Raw genomic sequence first — 24,805 nt, forward strand, 5'->3', positions numbered from 1 at the left:
TGTCGTCGTTCAAGAATGACAATTTTTATGACATCGTTAGTTTAAGTTGAAGTGGTAATTTTTTGCTATTATATAATATATTCCACTTGAACAAGATAATTATAAAAATAAAATAGTTAAATATATAATTTATCCCTTGTATGAAAATTAATTGATATTATGATCTTTTCGACGTTTTCTGACCATAAATATTTGAATCATATACAAAATTGTTAAATATTTATAATTTAATAAAATTTAATAGTTTAATAATTATTCTTTGTAAAGTAATAGGTTTATGGGTTAAAATAATTTCACTTTTATAAAAATAGAAATTAAAATTTAACAATGTGAAGTTAAGATGCCAGCTATTTTTTTTATGTAAAGCGAAAATGCCAAAATATGTATTTGACATTTTTTTCTTTTTTCACTTTTACCATTTGAGAGATAGTTGTTGCGAGAGGATAGAGAGAGACTCAATCATAGCGGGCTACACCATCATCCAGTTTTCGACTATTTCCGCAGTCCTCTCTCTTCAATTTTCAACTATTTTCTACTCTGGTGAATCTACGGCTTCCAAGAACCAATCAAGCAATCAAGTCCGAGGATAGAATTCTAATACCCTTTCCTTCAAAATCGATAACGATAACCAAGCCACCTCCAACGCAAGAATTATTAGACCTGGAATTTTAATCCTACCGGAATCATAGCAGTTGCTAATTTTTATATGGAAAGACTCGAAGAAAGAGCCATAGGTCATATCTTTACAAAACTACCCGTTGATCAAAATCCAATTCCTACTCGCTTTGAGAAATTATTAGAGACATAGCTCACCCTGAATTTGATTCATTCAATAAGATAATCGACTAAAAGAAGCTACATTATGAATCCAAGTATGTAGGCAAAAATGGGCTTGAGGAGGAAGCAGTATCTGGTGGCCTTGCCGATGGTGGGAAGGAAGCTAGCGAGATGGCGTTGTATACCGTTCATACAAGAAAATGGGCATAACAATGGGTGTTTCCCTCGAGCGATTATAAATCATTTCAGTTGGAAATTCTAAAAGAAGCATTATCCAGAACAGTAACATGGTTCTACTCACTTTTCATTTGACTGTTTAATTCCGGTACACTCCTTGAAAACCATAACATTGTTATTGCTTCATTCTGTACTCCTGGAAGCAAATAAAAATAACTTTTTCTCTGGCTCCACTGCCACTGTTCTTTTGTATGATGAGCAAATGTTAGCTGCCAATGTTTGAGTCAGAGGCCTTCTCTTCTTCTGTCCAAGAAATGTCGGTCTGGTCTGTGGATTGAACGTCTAAACCTTTCCTTAAGGTTTCCTCCCTCTGTCTTCATTGCCCGAGTTAAAGAATGACTGCATTACTTGTAGGACCTCACACACCAATAGCCTGCATGCATATAATGAGATGATTAATTGAATGTTCAATTAAATGAAAGGTGATTCAGCATTGCATATCATCAACAAATGATAGTAGTCCAGATAGAAACAAAGCAGCTGGTGGTTCTGCATAATTGGGGGCATGCCTCGAGTCAATGAAGTGCTTGCCATGACTCTTTTCGTTGGTGATATATACCTGAAAAGGTAAGTTTCTAGCTTAATTATGAGTTCATTTTGGAATCCAACAGAAACTAATGAAGACTGGTGAAGTCATTTATGTATTCCCATGTTCAATGTTGAGTATTATAGCCTGCCAGACTTTTCTTTTGGTATCATAGTATCAAAATTATTCAGCTTAATCTGTATATTTACATAAAGCCAACCTCTAATATTTTTCAGAAAGATATTGTCGTGTCCTCTCTCGTCATAGGAATATACTAAGTGGTGCCAAGTAACATATTTAAAATTTAAATTTGTGTCAAGCCCCAATAAAATCAATTTTTAGCCATTTCATTTACTATTATATGCATCTATATTAATGCATTAGAATAATAAAGAAAATCTTAAATTTGGAATCAATAAACATAAAAAAATAAAAACAAAAATACAATTTGTATATATTCCAATAATTTCAATATTACTTATTATAAATATTGCACATAATAAAAGCAAGTGAGCTTGAACTTGAGAAAGAGAATTGAGTAAGAGTGAGAGATGAAGAGAATGGAGCAGGTGTGGGTGAGATCAGAAAGAAGCCAAGAGGGAGAACTACAAAAGGAAGAAAAGTTCCAAATCAATACAACAAAAAACATGAAAGTTACCTTGCAGGTAGATCAACCATTGAAAAATCAATGAGAAGAAGACTAAAGGTTGAAGATTAAAAAAAAAAAAAAAGAGGGCTGTTAATGGCTAGGTAAATCGAGTGAGCTTGAGCTTGAGACAAGGAATCAAGTAACAGTTAAAGAACCACCAGTTCAGGTTCAAGATTTTCTTGAACCTGAACCAAACTGCCATGGGACAGTTCGAAGGACAGTTTTGAAACCATTGATTTTATTCAAGTCTCAGTATGAAACTATTCAAAGGATAGTTCGTAGAAAGACTCTGTGATATGGTTTGGATAGCGGTTCAAGAACAGTTTGAAACCAAAAAATAAGAGGAAAATTTTTTCAAATTAAGCAATCTTGTAAAAATATTTTAACTTATCTTTGAAATTTTTAATTAAAATGAAATAAGAAAAAGATTGTAATTAATTTGTCTTTTTAAGAAAATTTAATAAGAAATGACTTGAGCTCAATTGAAAAAATAGAAAAATAAAAAAAGAAATATTATAGTGATTCACCAACATTTACCTTTGCGCTTGTTCTTTGAGCTTTCAATTACACTAATTTCTATCTTTTATAAAATGGTATAAGAAAATTTGTTGATTAAAGAAAATAAGAGTAGAAGAGAAAAAAATAAAATAAAATAGAGGATACTGAAATATTTAGTGAGAGTACACAATCATTCAAGAATATTAGAAATTAAAGAGTACAGCAAACTGTATTAGAATTTGAGAGAAATTGAAAAAATGTTGTAAATTTAATCTAAATAATAATTTATAAGAAATAAATATATTGAGGAAATTAATATTAAGCGAGATAAATTATTATTCTTTGGTTACATTTTAAGTACGAAAACTATTTAAACATAAATTCCCAATTAAATGGCTAACATTAATTTCTATTTAAATGGTTTATATTTGATTGGATAACAAATAATTTTGAGATTAACAGACATCCATATAGTGCTAAATATATTTCATAATTATTGTGCTGGATATAAAGAGATTAAAAATTGTATAGAGAACTTGAGATTTTTTTTTTTCAATAATTGAATTAGAGAGGGGTGAGTTATATATAAATTTTTATTTGAATCAAACCACTAGTTCAATCCCGTTCAGAATCCAGTTCAAAACCCCCCATTTCATAGTTTTGAAGAGGTGAGAACCTGAACCAAACCACAAGGGGGTGTTTTCGGTCCAGTTCTGGTAACCCAAACCAGACCATGGCCACCCCTAGGAGCAGGTATCGATGACATAATGCATTTGCCATTTGGGTTGGCTTTGATATGGTTAACTAGCAGGCAAAAGGCCCAAGTCAATAACTTTTTGGACCTAAGGCAAAAGGACTTAGATTACTGGATTTGGGTATTACTTGGGATCGCCCAATCCAATGGGGGAAATCTCCAATGACCAAAAAGCCCAAAACAGTTATGTTTCACTAATTTCGAAGTGAACTTCTAAAATTAGATTTGAACTGAGACCGAATTTTTTTTTAAAAAAAATCAAATTTTATTGATCAGGTTTGATTGGTATAGTAATTCAGCTCAAATTAAATAATGCTCACGCCTAGTCCAAATCACATGGTACAAAATGCTATCCGATAGAGGGTTAAGAAATCGCTTGCAATGTTGATTTTAAAAATGCAATCGCATTGTTATAAACTATATAATTCCTTCCAAGATCTTTTGTTGAAAAAGTTCCTTACCTTTTGGCACCAAAAGTTGTGTTGAAAAACATGCGCAATGGTTGGTGCGGCAACTGGATCCAGGAATAGTCACCTCGTGCTGATGAAATGATTCTATCAGGAGCTGACAATAAACATTATTTTGCTCCAAGGAGCAATCTCAAGTAAGAGAATAGAACTCCCTCCCATTTCCCAACAACTCTCATTTGGCAATTCAATTCAAAACGTCCCTGAAAAGCCCACAAAGTGATCCGGTGCACATTAGAACCAAAACAACTATGAAACTGGCACCTGAAGCAAAAATACAGACATTACACACTTTCATTTTTTGTTAGTACAAGATGATTATGAAAATTACCTTCAGGAAGAAGAAACCACTGGTGCATAAAATGAAAGAAACTTGGATGCTTCTTGTTAGCTCATCTTGTAGGAGGAGGATGGAAATAAGGATGCTGCAAAGCATCATGAACGCTCAATCGATCCTCCTGCAGTCACAAGAATTAGGACCCAACTTATAATCAACCATGTGGCAAGTTGACAAGAATTAGGACCCAACTTATAATCAACCAAGTGGCAAGTTGGCAACTGTGACATTGCAAAATGAAATTCGTACAAGAAATTGGCAGTACAATTTGTCACAGCCAGTTATTAATAATGAATTTTCCTTGGATGAAAATTAGTCATGTTTCAATGCTAGATTCTTCTCAACATTCCACAAGACGTTCTAGGACTGAGCCAAGAGAGTTAACAGCCTCTAATGCCTGGGTAGTCACTATTTAAAGAGGGTTCAGTAGACTGCCAACATAAAATAAAAGGGGGCAGTAGCTTGGCCGCCAAACAGTACCTGCACTAAAGATTATCAACATGCCATCTGAAAATGCTTAAAATTCAATCAGCCAAGCGATTTAGCAGCCTCTAAAGCGTAGACATTCACTGGCAAGTTCAGTAGAATGCCTGCATAAAATAAAAAGTGGCCAGAAGCTAGGCTGCTAAAGAACACGTGCGTCAAAAATATAAACATGCCATCTGAAAATGCTTAAAATGCAATCAGATGGTTACCCTCTTTGTAGATCTATGATTCATTCAAAGAATTGATAATTTTTCACTTGACATCAATTTGATTCTGAGTCAGAATACAAATTAATGTTGATTGCAGATATCAGACAGTCAGCAAGAGCAAAACTAATACTCTGTTTAATTTGAAGCTAAGTTTGATCCTGAGTCGGCATACAATAAATGTTGATTGTAGATATCAGACATTTAAAAGCAAAACCTGTACTCTCTTTAATTTAAACCTATTGCTCTACATAAATATTCTCATATATCAATTCTTCATACAATAAAAGGAATAGGGAAATATTGAAAAATATATGGACCTGTCTTAAACATTCACCAGACATCATTGCAACAGATAGCAAATTTCCAAAATCTGTAAACTTACAGGATTCCAGAGTAATAGTTGGCGCACTAACCGCAAAGCCCAAACATCTGGAAACCTGCAGATATTGCAAAAAGAATACTGGATTGTAAGACACTAGCACTAAGGGAGAACATGAAATAGTATATAGTACAGCACCCATGACAGTATAGATTACCCTAATTTCAGAGGATCCCTACTCTTGATTTGCTGTGCAAAGAACTCTTCAGAGCACTTCCAGGAAGCAGGTGAAGTGGCTCCACCCTGGATCTCAGGAGAATATTACTTTTTTCACCATTTATAGAACATGATTAAAACATACTGACAGTAAATAGCTTTACCAACATATACTTAGAATAATGCATAAATGTGTGATTGTATCCCCCCACCATTTCTTTTTTTTTTTTTTTGGGGGAGGGGGGGTGTTGGTGTGGTGAACATGGAGAGGGAAAATAAGTTTCGTATTTCATGAGCATCATTAATGACGGCAGGATATGTACTATGCCCAGGGACCATAATCAAGAAGCTAAGCCAAGGAAAGAAAGTTACATTTGTTAGTTTGTAATATTTGAGGGTAATATTCAAGATTAATCAATATAGTTTGCATCTTTCCCTAACCCTCCTCCTTCTCGGTCTCCCTCTGTCCCTTCTCCTTCTTCCCCCATTTTCCTTTGTACTTCATTGGCTGTAACCATGTCACAACAATTGGTATCAGAGTGAGCAATACAATCCTAGGGATCGCCTTTTGCTTCCTTCTCTTCTTTTCTTGTTCTTTTCCTTCTTGATTTCTGTTCTTTCTTTTCTCTATTTGCTGCAGTAGCCATGCTGAGAATAACAAGCTTCAAGGCAATCGGACATTTGTGGCCAGTCTCATAGAGTAAAGGATTTTACCAGAATCAAGCACAATGGAAATTTCAGAATAGAATGGAACAGAATCAACAGAGTTGGGAAAAGAAAATGGATCAATTCTCGGAATTACATAATAACTTACTTTCAAGAAATGTGTCTTGCCATTGACAAAGAAGATTGTGCAAATTTTGGCTGTTCCAAACTTGAAGAAGAAGATTATGGTTATGGTTATGATTCTTGATGGCGATGATGATCAAGTTCCTGCCCTCAAATCAAATCCTTCCTCTCAAGGGTTTGCTCAATGTAATGTAAGTTTTGGTGCCTCTCAAACATTTTGGTATCGAAAGATTTAATAGAGAAATGTTAAAATTAATGAGATTTTTCCTAAATGAAGAATATTAAGAATGACTTATGAGAATCTCATGATTATGAGAAAAATCATGAGATTTATTATCATAATATCAAGAGTGATTTATTATTGATAGCATTCTATAGCCACTATAAACATGTAGTTGTATGTACTAAAAAAAAACACAAGTGAATAAAATGTAGCCCTTTAAAGGTTTTTGTTTGTAAATGTAGGGTCCTATAGCTGAACACGTAAATCTTCTTTTTGTCCTTTCCTCATTTCTTTTTTATAATTATTAAATTTTAACATGGTATCAAAGCTTGAGTTGAAGTCCCTACTATTGTTCTTCTTCATTAGAGTTGAAGTCCCTATTCTATTCTACTCTTTATTAAAGCCAAGGGTTCAAGTCCTTACTCTATTCTACTCTTTATTAAAGCCAAGGGTTCAAGTCCCTACTTCATATATCAATCTTTCTTTCCTCTACTTCTGCTCTTCCTTCTCCTTTTGGGTTTGAAGTCTCAAAGGCTTTGAAAATGCAGATCTGAGTTTCAAAACCTAGGATCCAAGACCCACCAAGCCTCTTCAGGAGGAACCCCAAAAACGAAGGACCTCCTCTCTTTGCAGTATCATAGAAGGAAAAAAAAAGGAAAGAAAATAATAGGAGAAAAAGCGCATGATAATAAATCCAGGACTTATGCAAAAATATCATTAATGGGAAATGTTAAAATTAGTGAGATTTTCTTCCATGAAGAATATTAGCAACGGGTTTATGAGAATCTTATGATTACGAGAAAATCAAGAAATTTATTACCACAATCTTAGGGGTGTTTTATCATTGTTAGCGTTCTGTTATCTTCCGCTATAAATATGGAGTTGTATGACATAGGCTCCCCGCAGCTGAACCACGTTAATCTTTTTCTTTTTTATAATTCTTAAATTTAACAAGAAAGACTCTGCAACAGATGTGGAATCTTCAATCTAATGAAATTCCTGAGACCAATGGAGGAGTGTTCTCAAGTCCCAAAAACAATTAATGTTGCTTTTGGAAATTGCAAGGATGATGATGAAAATAATTCTGAAGAAAAAAATTCAGAATCTTTAGAGCATTTCAGTGTTGTGAAGAAAGATCGAAGTTCCACGATCACTATAATTCCTCAAGTTCCATCTGCAGCAAATAATCAAGAATTGATGATCAATAAGAATTCTCCAGGTGAAGATGGCAATTCCATGTTTCTTAACCCTAAACTCTTAAATTCTGGAGATTCATCATTCATCAAAAGACTAGTTCTGAGTACCAGGATCACTTGATGAAATCAAGAGGTAATAATACCATCAACGAGAATGGACTCACAATGTGGAAAAGGCAGAGAATGAAAAGGTGTGGTGCACAGGAAATGTTCGTGGAAATGCTCTTGAAGAGAACATTCTAGAATTGAATATTGGCTCTGTTCCTATAAATTCAGGTTGTCAACATTTGGAGAGGTCCAAGTTGGTAAGGAATCATCTCCTTGGAATTCCTATATAATTCTTGGCTTTGGTGTTTGTATGGCACTTGTTGGATGAGTGAAGCAGTTGAATATATGAATCCTCAAGGAGATGTTGGAAGTTGGAACCTCAATTATGTATGGACAAAAGAACAGGTCTTGAGAGTTGGTGCCACAGAAGCAACTCTTTCCTTGTTCATGTTTAAGTTGCTAAGAATGGTAGCTTATGGGAGTATTTGCCACAGTTAGCTGGATAAACAATCTATGTGGGCAAGAAGTATGCAGATGAAGGATTTAGCTTCATCCTAGGGCACAAGGATGTTCTCAGAAAAAGCGAACTGTTACTTCCTGGGAGTCGGATCATAATCAAGAAACTAAGCCAAGGATAGGAAGTTAAAGTGGTTAGTTAGTTGTATTAGTTAGCTGTTCAGTAGTTGCTTATAATTGACAATAGGAGAATTTGAGTTGTAATTTTAGGGGATTCAAGATTAATGAAATATAACTTCTATCTATCCTTCTCAATCTCTTTCTTCCTCTTCTCACTCTCCTTCTCCCCCTTCTTCTACTTCTCCAACTTTTTCTCAGTTTCCATTCTCCCCCTTCTCCTCTGTTTGTTGGTTATTACAAGGTCACAACAATAGGATCCACAGTCAACCCCTTTATCAACCAATACATTTAGCCTTCTCCAAATAAAATATATTTGATTTCAGCATTCAATCATTTGGATTATCAAATGTTTTTATGTGACAACTCTGATGCTATATTGCATTATTGATTTTTAAATTTTTATGCAGAAATGCTAAAGTTGAAAGGTCATGGATATGAGAATCTACAAAATTTTGAGAAATTGTCAAGCACGGCCACACTAGTACCAAGCATACCATATTTGGCACTCACACCCAAATCTAACCCATTATTGAACTTATTTATGTTATTATATGTAATAAAATTATTCCTTTCACCTATCTATTTGGACTAATGTTAGAATTATATCACTGGCATCTAATTGTAGCAGAGGCCATAGAATCATGCACAAGCCATTTTCTATACCTTAAAACACTCGAGCCACCAAAAGAAATTATTTTCTTTTATTTTTTTATTAACCTACACAATCAGGTGACCTTCCATCTTCCAGAATCGTAAACCCATTGATGCCTTGGATCTCATATTATGGCTTACAACACCTCCCAAGTCCTTATAGCCTCTTCCATTAAAAAAATGAGGCCATTGATCACCAAAGAAATAGTAACAAGACCAGGTACTCTTTTCCTAATGCCAGCTACTCTGATTCCCTAAATCAAAAAATTAAATAAATAAAACAATTATGTATGTCAGGGAACAATCAAGTGCTTGATCCTAACGATCAGTTTTACTAGATATCACATCAGAATATCATATAAAGCAATAATATACTGATGAAATATGTTGTCTTGTAGACAAAATAAACAGCATTTAGAAAAAGATGCTAAACTTACTTGGCCCATCGTAGGATTATGTTTAGATGAATTCCCAGGGATTAAAATACATAGTTCCATCAATGACCTAAGTCTGGTGCACAAAAATAGCCCCTCATCAATGTCAAAGTTATCCTTAATTAAAGAAGCAAAAAATTCATTCTAGAAGCAAAAAATTCATTCTCTCCCATTGACTACTAAATATTATCTTTCTAATCGTAAAAACAAAGTTGATGGTCCACAACTCACCTTTACCATTTGTTAAATTTCTGGACCCTAGTAACAGTTTTAAGAATTCATTAACAATTAAGCAGTTCAGCAGTATGAAAGAGAACTTGCAATTTCCAATCATCGAAGGTTCTCATACACTTAAAAACACCACAAAAGTATCACATATGAGTTATAACTGCAGATAAATTTTGAGTATGTTTATGGGAAAAAAGGATTCCCAGAAACCACAGCAGGAGGTTTGACAAACAAATGCATCTCCTCTCTCTCTCTCTCTCTCTCTCTCTCTCTCTCTCTCTCTCTCTCATCCATACATTTTGAAATCTGAACCCCCTGACCCCTTGAATTTGTATCTAAATTTAATGAGGATTGAGGAAGGGCGTGGTCCAAAGCAAAAATCTGGAGGCTCTTTCATCAGTTAGAATTAGAGTGTTGGAATAAGTTAGATTTTTCCTTAATTAATAGGACATGTCCCATTGAAGAATCTCATAATTATGAGAAAATTGTGAGATTGATTCGCAAAATCTTAAAAGTGATTAATAATTTATTGATAGTATTCCATATCTATCAGGTACCTTCCATTATAAATATTTAGTTCTATGTAATATGAAATAAACCAAGTTAATAGAAATGTAATCTTTTGCATTTTGCCTCTCTCCTCTCTTCCTTTCTCCTCCTTACTATCTTTCTAAAAACTTAACGTATCAGAGATTTAAAATTCTAGTCCTCCTTTTCCTTTCTTCCCACGCAAAAATTCTGCTTTTCTTCTTCACAAGTTCAGAGTTGGGTTCAAAGTCCCAGCTCACTTTTCCCTCTTCTTCTATTGTTCTGCTGGGAATTTCTGTTATAGTGTGATTCAATTTTGGTTTTTCTAGTATTTACACTTTTTCATGTATCTTTCTCTCCTCTTCCTTCTTCTTTGCAGCTGAGGGTTCGAGTCCCAAAGCTTACTTTCTCCTTTTGGGCTTGAGTCTCAAAGCTGTGGTCGCCCAAGCTATTTTTCTCCAAATCTCTCTGCCTTTCTTATTTCCACATGGTATTGAAAAGAAAAGGCAAAGTGACATAAAAGAAAAGAGAGTGCGTGATAATAATTCCATGACTTTAGCAAAATCTCATTAAAGAGGAGTATTGTGATTAATGAGATTTCTTTTCTTAATTAATGGGATACATCCCATTGAAGAATCTCAGGATTATGAAAAAAATCGTGATATTGATTTGAAAATCTTATAAGTGACATATAATTTATTGATAGCATTCCATATATATCATGTATCTTCCCATTATAAATACGGAGTTCTATGTAATATGAAAATAACACAAGTTTATAGAAATGTAGTCTTTTGTGTTTTGCCTTTATCTTCTCTCTTCCTTCCTTTTCTCCTCCTTTCTTTCTTTCTAAAAACTTAACAGAGAGCTTCTCAATGAACTCAATCTTGGTTTTGAAATCTTTATTTAATAATATCTGCAGAAATATTGAAGGTGCATTACACTATGTGACAATTAATAAGATTCTTCTTAAGTTAAGGAGAAGACTATTGCTGCTGCTACAAATTACTGTTTGTCTTGTATTATATCCTCCATTAGAAATATGCAGTTCTATGCATGCTAAAATGTGAAGTGGTGAAATAAAAAGGTAGCCCTTTTGGTTCTTCCCATTCTCTTCCTTCCCTAAAAAATTAACATGGTATCAAAGTCATCTAAATTTCTGGGTCTCTCCTGCTCTTCTTCACAATTTCAGAATTGGGTTTAAAGTCCCAGCTCAGTTTCCCTCTTCTTCTGGCCCCTGTTTTCCAAGTATTGTTTCAATTATTGTGTTTGGTGCTTGAGCATTTCTACCTTGATAAAATCTTCCCCTGCTCCTTCATTTCAGCTGAGGTTTAAAGTCCCAACGCTATTTGTCCCATTTCTCCTATTAGAGCCAAGGGTTGAAGTCCCTACTCTATTTCTCCCATTTTCTCCTCTGTTTCTCAATAGAACCCAAGTCGCTAAAGAAGTTTTTTACGAAAAAAAAAAAGGAATCAGAAGTCAGAAACAGGCTTGAAGAAACAGACCATCAAAGACCACTTCCGTCTCCTTCCAGAAGATGTTTCTGAATTTGGACAGCTCTATTTGATTTGAGTTTCTGGACTTTTGAGGATGTTTTTTATGTCTTTTATGTGCTGGAAATTTACACTTACATTGTATTGTCTTTGTGCAGCCCATGAGCTGCCTCTGAGTTGTTGGGAGGAGTCTTTAGTTTCAAAAAGAATATCATAAGGGGGAGTATTAGGGTTAAAGAGATTCTTCTTAAATTTAGGACAACATCACTGCTTCTGCCTGCTGCATATTGCTATTTGTCTTATATTCTCCACTACAAATATGAAGAAATATATATGATGAAATTTGAAGAAGTGAAGTAAAAATGTAAAAAGTGTAGTCCTTCAGGTTCTTCCCATTCTCTTCCTTCCCTCTTCCTTCTCATAATATTTCTTTTCTAAACACTCAACACACTAGAAAGGAAAAAAGGGCATCCTCTGATACTAAAGGCTAACATTTGTTAGATAAATAATAACAACACTTGATCCTGTTTTCATGTGAAATTTCCCGGTTCTATTACTGCTGAAGGTACGAAAGAGAACCCAAGTTAGAGTTCTTTCCACAACTGAGTTTGATGGGCTCTTCCCCACCCTCCACCAACACCCTTCTCTTCCCTTATGGTAGAAAGTTGAGTACAAGAACAAGCAAAACGTGACTTTTAGTCCATTAATTTATGTTGCAAACAACCTTAGCATAATTGTGAAATATAAACTAGCTGAAGCTTAATATATCAAGTCACTTAAAATTCATTCACAATAGCACTATTAAAAAAAATTCATTCATTTGAAAGGACAATGCTCAAAAGCATATCATTGTGAAAGAGAACCATCCATGGGTCAGCTCCATAAACAATGAGAATCTAAGCATTCAATAATCATAAGAGCATAGGATGCAACACTCACTTGTATGCGAGCTCCTTAAGGTCTTCATTCCAACCTGCAATATGGGGATCTAGAAGGGCTCGTGTTAGAGAACTTATTTGAAAAATATTTGGAGATCCTAAGATCAACTCTAAGATCACAACACCAACACTCCACATATCATACCTGTCAAAACCCAAAAAAGTAGGGGCCACAATTAGGTCAAACATATTTTAATGTTGACATTCAATTTTTACAAATGAATTGAAGAGAGATACTCGAGCAAGGAAAATAACGTACTTTGCAAAGCTAACCGAAAATGCTAAAACTCAAAACCACTAAGTTGAAGGATAACATACTTTAAGTTCAAGTATGATGGGCCCTGATACCAACTTGCATTAAGAAATGCTTCAGGAGGGGCATACTCATAAGTTTGTTCAGCTCTAATTAGCAAAAAATAAATCAGTCATAAACACTTAATGAATACAGGGATCTTGTCATAGAACACAAGGAGAAATATACACTGCTCTTAAAGAGAAGTAAGATACCTAGAAGGTCCTGTTGATCCATATAAATGTTTCAGAGTGAACTCATCCATTGCACTACCAAAGTCAATAATGCGCCTGAATAGTAAATAAAAGAGGGATAACCAGTTCATAACTAGCAATACAATCAGAAAACATATGTTGCAATTAATCTCCCAAAAGCATATTCCATTCAGTAATGAGTGACTAGAAACTTCTATGTGACAACAAACTTAACAAAGAAGCTTTGTGAGTTACAAGAATTAATATAAGATAATCTACCATACATTTTGGTGGTGTAGTTCTTGTCTCTAGTGGGACCTCCTTTCAAGCATCTACCTGTGGCCTGATCCTCAAAGCATATCACCATGTTCTCTATCAATAAGAAACATGAAAGCATCTTGAGTAACGCATAATCCCCAAGAAAAAATATTACTATTGGATAACAAAAAGTGCGATAACACAAATGTAAACTGATAAGATGCAAAAAAAAAAAAAAGGTGTTATCCCAAATATAGGAAGTAGCTGTAACAGACAAGCAGATGGTATTTTTCAGTATTTCGATTCTCTTCTCTCTTTTTTTTTAAACTTCAAATAGAGTCTTAGTTTTTATGCCTGGATAAATTTTCCTATGGGATTTTCAATGTTAACTCTTTCTTATTTCTTTATTTTTTTGTTTTTTTGTTTTGTTTTTTTTTTGGGGGGGATGCATGGTGGTAATTGATAACAAGATTAAATTTTCATTTTATTTGCTCCATTCTTTATACTTTCATTTTGTTTTGCCATGTCAAGCTGCATTGTGCAAGTTCAATTTTGTTAGATGAGAATGACCAAAGAATCTATGTTCCGTAGTGGAGACTTGAGAGGATACAGAACAAAAGTTTGGATGCATTAAGCTATCCTGATCAACATGTTGCCACATCTTTGTTCAAATATTTGCATGTGTCAGATTTCCACAAGGCATCTTTCATAAATTTATACCTCTAAAAATGTTGTTAAATTTTCAAGATCATATTACATTATAATCAACCCTAACAAAGAGAAGAAGGAAAAAAAAAAAGAAAAGAGACCTTGCTGCTCTCACCTGGTTTGATATCCCTGTGGGTGATGTGGCGGTCATGGCAAGCCTTAACTGCTATCAGCTGGGAAACAGAGATATCAGATATCTTACTAGTAAAGCGGTAAATTTGTGAATAATAACAGGCACATATTGGAATAGACACGGGCTAAGATTTATATCTAGGTATAGATTTGAAACACATCAACATTAACTCCATTACAAGAATTAATTGATGCTTGCCAATAGAAACAATAGAACTAAAAGTACATCTGTTGTACCAGAAGACCAAAACAAACAGTCTAATGAACGTTTCATCAGATTAAGTTATATATAAGGAAAGTGGAGGGATGCAGGGGGCCCTGAGTTACCAAAACTTCAACCTCATAAGTCATAACAGTCTAGGATTTGTTTCCAGACATACCAACTGCCATATAAGGTTGCGCATTTCCTCTTTTCCTGCTTCCGTTGTCTTCAGCCAATGCCACCACTTTGAAGGGTGCAATACCTGAACACGAATTACTTCTTCAATCTTTTCTTTTTCAGATTTATTTTCTATTTCCTCCACGGTATACATAATCTTTGACAAGGAGACACCTTCATGATAAAATACAAGCCAAATTTCATTAGATCGTGATTCAAAAGACTCTACATATCTTGCTATATGGTTCAAACCCTCTTCAAAAGAAGCTCTCTGCAGTCTAAATTTGTTGGGGAATATATTTTCAAAATTCCAACTGTTCCATGATCCATAGAATGATTCATTTGATTCCAAAAGGTCATCAAAATCTGATTCCAATTCTTCCAATAAAGGGGCTGAGGTTCCATCTGAAAGTAAACAGCCAAGACGCCTGGAGGCATTTAGGAATAATTCACCAAAATATTTCTCCCGTAGACCACTCAAATAAACAGCCGCACCTCTCTCCACCTGTTTCCAGCAATCAACTCTATTTAAAAAATTTCACCTTCAGAACTTATAGCTAAACACAACAAATGCCAAAAACTAAGAGAATAATTTTCCATATTCAAGATTATCAACAACAGCAAGAAACAATCAAGTAATTAAATAAATCAAGTCCTGTCAAACCACTAGCTGCTTCTAGAGTTACATTAGGAGGTGGAAACAGTAAGAAACTGATCAATTTGGAGAAGATCTCAAACAGATTAACTTAGGAGCACCAAAGCACAAGCAATAATAAAAAAAACACAGAGATAGAATTCATCATGTGCAACTTAAATTTAAAATATTCCTTTCTTGTTCACTAGCATCATGTAGATGAGACTGATACTTTTCCCCAAAGCCAGTAAAGTAACCAGAGAAACCATTACAAAGTAGAACTTAAAAGGGTGTTTTTGGCTTATAAAATTAAGAACCGTTTAAAATAAGTTAGTACTTTTATCAAGCAATTAACTACTTATTGTTAATTGATTGATAAAAGTAAAAAATAGATTTTAAGTTAAAGGATAAAAGTAAGTAGCAAAACCAGACACCCTCTAAATGCTCCAATAGAGACAAAAAAACATCTTGATAAAAGTTTAAAAGATCTTTTCCTATTGTCGAAGGACAAAACAGATAAAGCAAAATCTTCCACCTTTGACAAAACAGATACAGCAAAATCTTCCAAGAAAGCCACCAACTGTATGTCATCACTAAAAAAAGTTCAGAAAATGCTTCAGCATATAGCAGGTTATTCATAATTGGATATAAGGAATAAACATAGTTCCTACAAAATTTTACATAATCTCATAATCCAATGTTTGATTACTATATAGAAATCACATATTAATAACCCAAGCAGATCAAGTAATTTCATATCAACTAACAAAATAATGAATCTTAAGGATTTTGCAACAGTAATAATCAGTCATGCATTGAGGAGAAAGGCCTCATAAAAGTGAAAGACAGCAAATTGAGATCTAAGGAAAAGACAAAATTCAATTTTCTAAATTACCATTATTCGTTTCAAAATGAACAAGTTGTCATCTGGAGAACTAGCATTGCAATCTTGCATAGTATGGCGAGAAGAAGTTCTTCCGTTTGCATCAGAACAACTAGCAAACGAGATGTTATCATTTTTTCTAGCCCAAACTGAAGCATTTCTATCTTGATGACAGTTCCAGTAGAAGGCCAGCCATACTTCACCATATGATCCTTGACCAAACCTTTTCTTTAGTACATATCTAAGAACCAGAAAGCAAAAGTGTCTTGAAGGTTAGTTTTAAAAACAAGGCATATAATCAAGTTGAATGTGAGCTAGAAATAAGTCAATGATTACAAGCACTGATATAGAGTTTCTTTAACAAAAACATTGGGCAGCGCAGTAAACAGGCAGGGTGCACCCGCAGAGAAACAAGAGTAGCTATGCTAAACAAGGCATGACCACTCAAATCACAGCCAATATCCAACTGTTCCTCTCCAATTTCTAAATTTGGGGCATGACAAGGCTTACACTCCAGCACACCTGGTTTTGCTCAAAAACCAAGCAGGATAATTATATATGGTATGAAACAAGTACCGATAAATTAACAAGATCTCAGCTGACAGGACATGGAATTGAGCTTCTCCTCTTCCCCATGCCGAATACCAGGGAAGTTTCAAATATCAAACAATTCAATAAGCTAAAAAGTTACAAAGCAGAAGAGGAAAAAAGAGTTAATGGCAAAGAAGATAGAAACCTTAAGTCAGGCGCTGCATACTCAGTTGATCCCAAATTTGAACCAGTATCATGGAAAGGAATAGACTCAAGCAAACCAAGGAAACTAGCAAAGACTTCGGGATTAGTGCATTGATCTTTAACTCCAACAGGCATCCCAATACTTAAGCATAAATTCAGGTCATTATATAAATTCAGGGGTCCACCTAAAATAAAATTAAAAAGAAAAAGTAAATACAGCGAAATGCACAAACAATTATCTACATCTACATTCTAATCCTCCAGATAAATCTGCTTCAAAAGATCTATAACAAAAATAATCACACTTTTTAAAAAAAGGTTTCATTATGGCTTTAAGATGCCATAAATCCTAATGAAATGAAACAGAAGTAAAGTACTCCGGAGCAACTTAACTTACCATACTGGTGACTGAAGGCCTCTGGTAGAGCCTGAGGTATGCCATGCACATAATTTTCTTTGTCAATATTTTGAGCTCCTAGTGTGTCCATATCATCTAGGTTCTCAGACAAATAATAACATCCAAAGTTCCCACGTTTTCCTTCAACCTGAAGAAGGAAAAAAAAACATCAAAACCCACTACACCAAGATCACAACTAACGACATAAAGGCCTATGGTAGAGCCTGAGGTATGCCATGCACATAATTTTCTTTGTCAGTATTTTGAGCTCCTAGTGTGTCCATATCATTTAGGTTCTCAGACAAATAATAACATCCAAAGTTCCCACGTTTTCCTTCAACCTGAAGAAGTAAAAAAAACATCAAAACCCACTACACCAAGATCACAACTAACGACATAAAGGCCTATGGTAGAGCCTGAGGTATGCCATGCACATAATTTTCTTTGTCAGTATTTTGAGCTCCTAGTGTGTCCATATCATTTAGGTTCTCAGACAAATAATAACATCCAAAGTTCCCACGTTTTCCTTCAACCTGAAGAAGTAAAAAAAAACATCAAAACCCACTACACCAAGATCACAACTAACGACATAAACCCACCTTACAGTTAGTTGTCTAAGAGAAACTGTACCAAATCCTTTTCTTCTCCAGTGATCATTATTAGAAAGTAAAACATATAAACCACAAACGAAAATACTTGTACCTGACCTGGTCATTTATATATTTCATTGCATGTTAAAATGCCACAATCAGTTTCTCAAAGGCAGAGCAATCAGTTGCCTCATGAGTAACTAGAGGAGCTAATGCACTAAAGCAGCCTAATTGAAAAAGCAAAGAACATAAACAAGCAAAGCCTAACAACATAAGATCTTAATGCGTTACCAGTAACCTGTCAAACTTTGCAATAAGTGGATGTCCATGCGTCAATTGTTGTAGATCAGAAGTGACACCATTAGCTGTCAGAGAGCAATAAAATGAAATGAACTCTTTGGGAAAGATGATGGTTGGATGTTAAGCATAATTAACAGGCTGTAAACAGTCCAGTGTTAAAGGTGGAAAAGGAGGAGGAAGAAAAATCTTTCAACAACCGATAGGAGTTTATGCTAAATAATTTGTTTATCTTACATTCTCAATATGAAATGCACACTTCAATACTGCATCATTTACCTACATGTTCATCATCTGTATGCAGCAATGCATAACACTTGGAACGCATATGAAACTTAGCCTGTCTACAACATAAAACGTTTAAACTTTATAAAACAAGATGCAATTGACAGATGCATAATACACAGCCAAGTTCTCAGTGATGAATAACTGATGGTCAGAAAAAATTTACATCAGCAAGGATAAGCTGACAGGAATTTTAAGTTGTTTGAAAAGGACACGAACCATATGCAGGCTCAGATTTGCAGATTCTGTGCATCTAGGAAAGAAGTCCATAATTAAGGCTCTCTTTCAGTTAATATAAAGAAAATATGGGGCAAAATCATGACCATCAAAGCATAATACAACGAAAACAAAAAAAAAAATGTTCCTCCGAAATGATCGTCCAAGGGTTCACAAGAGTGGAATTAGTTACTGCCTTGGCCAGTCAACCATTCAGTATAATTATAACAGTATAGGGAAAACAACTCCAAAAGAAATTATAAGAACTATTTCCCACTAGCAATATTCTTAGACACTGAATTAACTATTCCTAGACCATACAAGACTTTGGTTTCCAAACAACCTCCAGCTAACAATTAATCCTTCCCATAATCTGCAACAACACATGAAATTACAGTACACCTCTCTTCAACTTGTCAATTTTAGTAGTTAGACCCAGAGAAATAGGGGTGAGCACCGTTCGGTTAGAACCGAAATAACCGACCGAACCAATTTGATTTAATAATTTGGTTCGGTTTTAAAACAAAATAGTTCGGTTCGGTTTTAATTTTTGAAAATTTCGGGTTGGTCGGTTAGGTTCAGTTTTGGAGATAAAATAGTTCGGTCAAACCGAACCAGCCGAATTAGCCTTAAACGCTGCGTTTTATGATAGAGTTATATCACTTCACTTCGGCACAGTTCCCATCCCGCATACAACCAACCACCTACCTCCCTCCCTCTCAAACCTCAGTCTCAGTTGAAGCACCCTGACGGCCACGAGACGACTCCTCACCGTTCTCGTCCTTCAATTCAGTCCCGCACCCACCCAGTCGCCAGTCCCGCAGCCAGAGTCTCTTTTCTCCATCCTTCGCGTCTCTCTCATGGCCATCGCTCGCAGCTCGCGTCTCTCTCTCACGGCTGTCGCTTGCGCGGCTCGAATCTCTCCCCCTGATGGCCATCGCTCGCATCTCTCCCTTACAATCGTGGTAAATTATAATTATGGTGTATTTTAAACTTAATTTTCTTTATATTTTTGAAACTATCTAATACTAGTTTTGGGTGTCCAGATTCTGGACACATGGTGTAGCACGCTGATTCTGAACTCCATAAAGACTCTTTCTTTGACAAATTTAGCTTGTAAGTTTCATGAACTGCCCTGATTTACTATGGTTGATCATTTCAGCGTATATATTTTTGTTGAGAGTTGGTTTAGTCGGAGAGTTAAATTGCAATTCTTAGCTAAGCATCTTGGGAATTAGAAAATAAAATTGACAGTGAAAGGTGCTCCTTGCCAATTTATGATGAATACTAAGATATGCATTAGTTTTGTCATTGTAGGCTAAGGGATTTGTTGATTAATTTGGATTTTATGATTAATTGATTGGATTTTATGATTAATTAAATATATTAGGTTCAAATCAATTCTTATTAGGCTTAAATTATAGTATAATTCAATGAAATTAGAGAAAAGATCAAAAGCCGATTTCGAACCGAATTGAACTGAACCAATTCGGTTCGGTTCGGTTTTCTATCTTATTTGGTTCGGTTCAGTCTACAATTTGAAAAAATTCAGTTAAATCAGTTTTGGCCGGTTCGATTCGGTACCGAACCGACCGATGCACACCCTACAGAGAAATTCTAAAGAAAACAGAAAATTATGGTTATGAGAGCTTGGAGGAGAGTGAAATACCACCAACAAAGAGGAAAGGACCTTCATGACCATCTATCCACTGGAGATTTTTGCAACCACAAAAATCTTAGAAACCAAACTAACATTACTTCCCAACAAAATTCCCGACCTAATTGCCAGCCTTCTTCAATCCACTCTACTAGAAAAGCCTAAATGAGGATGTTACTGCCATCATTATTCGTGTCCATGAACTCCTCAACATGCCTCTAACCATGCCAGGGGCCAGTTTGTAACTGGAACTAGATTGACCAAAATCAGCATAGATCAGGAACGAAACAGGTAATCTCACTTCCAGGCCAAAACGGATTCTTAAATTCTTAAAAAAATTGAAAAAAATTCAACTGTTGGATTTGACCAAACCTCACCAGAATCAGAACCAGGGGGATTGTAAAGGAGAGTTCTATCCCGATAACCGCTGGTTCAAGCTGAGAACCAGCCCTTGGCCAACCGCCACCCCTATCTCTAGCTAAAATTTTTTGTAAGTGCAATGACAATAAATTATTAAGTCTCTTCATTAATGTGAGAATGCACTACAATTAACAAATTCCAGTTTGAGTCAAACACAATATCTTCAGAAAGCTAGAAGCAGAGAGAATTACTTGATTGGTCATGCATGAACTTCTTTAGCCCTATAGATGAGCAATCCATGTCTCCATCTTCAATGCACCTTTTACTTGGCAGGTTTTGAGGAATTCTAACAGACCCTAATAATGGAACAACAACAGTTGCCACATTGTCCACACTGCCCTTTTGAAATGCAGTGTTTACTAAACATTCAGCTAATGAATGTGAACATGAAGAAGAAAGATCTGATCTCTCAGTTCCATGAGTATGTACTTCCCAAAGTAGATCACAAACATCCTGTAAACTCAACTTTTCAAACATGCCATCAGATGCGACCACCAGATATGTATCATTTGTGGTAAGAGATTGCCAATCTGTCACTTCAGGTGCAGATATAACACCATAACTGAAGATAATTCAGAAACATTAAATAAGAAAAACAAATATTTGCTACATTATAAGAAAACACTAATCCAGATAAGACTGTTGGGGGAAAAACTGCAAGGTAGCATGCTTTAATGTGGAAAACAAATGAGATCTAATTATAAGTGAATATAAATGCCAAATAATCAATCCTTAATTGCTTATAAACCTCACCTCTTAAAATACACATCACCAATAGCTCGGGAAACAGCCAACTGACCATTTACTCGAGAAACTCCACCCCACTCATGAACATATCCACCTGCAGTTTCCACTCGAAACTTCTCATCATCTCTGTCTGGATGATGGTCTCTAGTCAATTCCTCGACAATAAAATATGCCAGTCCATTGGAGGCAATCAATTTAATGTTGTCCCGATATCTTGAAGGAAAAGCAGCTCCACTACGTCTCCGCTCTCTGTACAACCTTAATAAATTGGCTGAAATCAAAGACCACAAAATATATAAGCTTTACCATATTACACTTCAACAACAACTATGGCCGTTGCAAATCTGTAATTCATTTTCAGACATGCAAGAATATTACGCCATTAACAGAAGTTGCAGAACATTGAAAATTAACCACGAATAAAATCAGCCATGATGAGAAAATATGTAACTAAACTTTAAACATTTGATACTGGGCTCTGTTTCTGACCTTTTGCCTCTGCAGGAGACTGAAATTTTTCAGAACACAAAAAAGCCTTTGAATCTCCAATGTTGGCAACTAAAATTTGATCATTTGCTATCAGTACAATGGTGGCAGTTGAACCTGAATCAAGATTTCTTCTAGATGCTTCCTTCATGGACCAATGGATGACGACAATTGTCAACATAAGCAAGAGAAAGATTGCTGTACATATAAAAACTGAAGTTAAGTACATGTAAAGATGGAGGAATTGAACTTGCTTTTGAAAATGTGGCATCAATATCACGGATAGCCCTCAATAATGCTTCCTTCAAAATTTCCAAATGAAAAGCATCATCAAAGTTTTCTGGTAATGGAAATTTAAACCTGCAAAAGCAATGCAGAGTGCATATTAAAACATTAAAAAAGAAGGCACAAAAGCCATGATATAGTCACATCACTAATGAAATAATAGAACCAAACTAAACCTAAATGTCAAAAATACTAGTCCTGATGACAGAAGATTGTGTGTTTTGTGCAGTCCTTCAAATACATCATGGCTTTTTTTATAACCAACAAGAAAAAGAGTAGTGTTGAACATATACCCTATTTAATGTTAGAAGCTACGAGACAAACCAACAGTTTATGACTCTTTTCCCCTTCTTTTCCCACAATTATAATCTTTACCAAATTGACATGGAAGAGAGCAAAATTTATTCACTATTGGCAAAGGCAATAAGGTAGAATAACTAACATCAATTGCTACCATGTTAAAAGTTCAGATTAGTTTATATGATTCAACTGCAAACAAAAGTGGGAGAAAAGAAAAGAAAAAACGTACACTGAACATACATTGCTTCAACTAAATTTGCATATTCTTATTCATGAATTGACCATAATAAGGTTCAAATGAACTACACAAAATTTTGGGAAATTCAGTTAAATTTTAGATATCATGTGTTCATGCACTTAGGTGATAACACTAGTTATCTTGTTTATGTGTGTGTGTGCACATGCTAATGTTATAAATTTATTAGATACAAGATTTTATAGAGAGAGAGAGAGAGAGAGATGAATATTATAATTTTCATTTTATTGTTAAGGTAATTTAGGAAGTGAGAAATAAAATGAATTTCAATTATGAAATTACACCAAACATGAATTACACGGAATTTAATTGAATCCTACATTTCAAGTTGTATCATGCCAAATAGTGGGATTCATTTTTAAATAACAATGCGTCATTTGAAATAAATTCTAGGTGTGTCGTTGGTTAGAAGTTAGAACCAAAAACTACGTAAAAGTGCACAGTTAAAAGCACCTATCAAAATTCAGCTCCGGCCGACCAAGTTCTTCATCCCAATTTAACACCTGAAAAACAGCATCCTTTTCTCTCTTACTAGGTAATCTTCCTGCGTATTTCTTCAACACAAAGGAATATGTAGCATCCAAAAGAAAATATGTATGCAAAGCAAAATACTCCAACAAAAACTTCGAAGCCATCTCACTAGCCTCAGCACCATTGTGACCATCAAAAACTGCCACGATTCCTACTGTAACCTCTTTAAGCCCTGTTTTACCTGCTCGAAAAGATTCTATTATTTATTTTAGGATCACAACTCAATACAACTTATTCACATACACAAAACCATAGACAGGTACAAACGCATTTACATCCACACACCTAAAAAAACGTTTCAGTGTGTATGTGTGTGTGCGTGTGTGAAAGAGAGAGAAAGAGAAAGGGAGACCAGGGAAAGGAATGCGAACGTCAAGAGCGCAGAGGATGCGATCCTCCTGAGACTTCCTTCGACCCTGGAGCAAGGCCGATTGGCAACGGGTGCTGCCAGTTACAGTGGTGGAGGTGGTGCGTGATGGAGTGTCGTAATTTGGAAGATTCCAGCGAGGGCATTTGGTGGATTGGAAAACCGCCGGAGCACCGCCTTCTTTGTACACAGTCAAACACGTCGACGATTCTCCGCCACATTGTGTCGTTGCATATAGGGTGATGACAAACCCTACAACTAAACGCTTCCAATTACATACAACCATCCTGATCCGCTAAATTAATTTCTGAATCCTCATTGAGAATTCGATATCATAGAAATTAATCCGGGAAAGGGGAGGAGTCGGGTGAGAGGAAAAGAACTGATTCGCGCGCTTGTTGTGAACTGCAAGAACTCTCTTCTGCCCAAATTAACAGGCAATAGCCCTTCGACAAAAATAAATAAATTCAAGCATAAAACGCTCCGTATTAGCACTATTGAAAATTGAGCAAACAAATCTGACAACATTAATTAGCACATCCTCTTATTCACTTAGGAATCAATTAATATCAAATTTTAATTCCAGTGGATGTTAAACGGCAATGCTGACTTCTCTTGACAATGGACCTATTAGCATTTGTCACAATGGATATATAAATGTACACCTTTTTAATTAAAAATTAAAATATCATATTAATATATAAATTTCACTACATTTTAAATAAAATTTTAATTTTTTTTAATATCACCTATTTCTTCAAAAACTTCACCAACACTCAAAGCATTCAAGTACCTCCCTTACATATCTCATATCTAAGTGACTGTGCTCAGCTTGTACTTTCTTTCCCCTGATTATGGCATAATGCTTCCCTTATGGGCGACAGTAATTGTACTGGTTTGCCCTTTGATTAAAACGGAAAATCCAGTCTGCCCTTGCTCAGAATGAATTACTTATTCCTCCCCCAATAAAAATAAATTCATCTTTTCCTTTTTAATTTATTGTAAATTATAAATCACTTTTATTTTTAAAATAATAACTTTTAACTTTTTAATATGTATAGACAGATTTATTATTTTAAGAATAATGTAGTGATAAACGAATATGAATGTATATTAG

At 35.0% G+C, this 24,805-nt stretch overlaps 1 protein-coding gene across 13 annotated transcripts; it reads right to left on the reverse strand.

The window, feature by feature from the left end:
* Positions 1-838: 838 nt before the first annotated feature.
* On the reverse strand, positions 839-24,133 carry LOC110614471 (probable protein phosphatase 2C 51). 13 transcript variants are annotated; one of them, XM_043956678.1, is made up of 23 exons: positions 23,674-24,133; positions 23,244-23,502; positions 22,204-22,309; positions 21,953-22,094; positions 21,470-21,734; positions 20,908-21,278; positions 18,133-18,206; positions 17,252-17,399; positions 16,856-17,039; positions 16,132-16,360; positions 14,604-15,107; positions 14,207-14,264; positions 13,410-13,497; positions 13,147-13,221; positions 12,958-13,041; positions 12,641-12,784; positions 9,456-9,528; positions 5,477-5,562; positions 5,323-5,377; positions 4,240-4,366; positions 3,903-4,111; positions 1,524-1,573; positions 839-1,387 (listed from the first exon to the last, which is right to left on the reverse strand). In XM_043956678.1, the coding sequence occupies exons 1-20, from the start codon at positions 23,972-23,974 to the stop codon at positions 4,301-4,303; spliced, it is 3,312 nt and encodes a 1,103-aa protein (XP_043812613.1). In that variant the 5' UTR covers positions 23,975-24,133; the 3' UTR covers positions 839-1,387; positions 1,524-1,573; positions 3,903-4,111; positions 4,240-4,300. The 13 variants fall into 13 exon arrangements, with proteins under 13 accessions (XP_043812613.1, XP_021611704.1, XP_043812614.1 ...); XM_021756012.2 differs by lacking the exon at positions 1,524-1,573; XM_043956679.1 differs by lacking the exon at positions 1,524-1,573 and having other exon boundaries at positions 3,903-4,172.
* Between the last annotated feature and the right edge of the window lie 672 nt (positions 24,134-24,805).

This window comes from Manihot esculenta, chromosome 5 (genome assembly GCF_001659605.2).
Source record: "Manihot esculenta cultivar AM560-2 chromosome 5, M.esculenta_v8, whole genome shotgun sequence".
Lineage (NCBI taxonomy): Eukaryota > Viridiplantae > Streptophyta > Magnoliopsida > Malpighiales > Euphorbiaceae > Manihot > Manihot esculenta.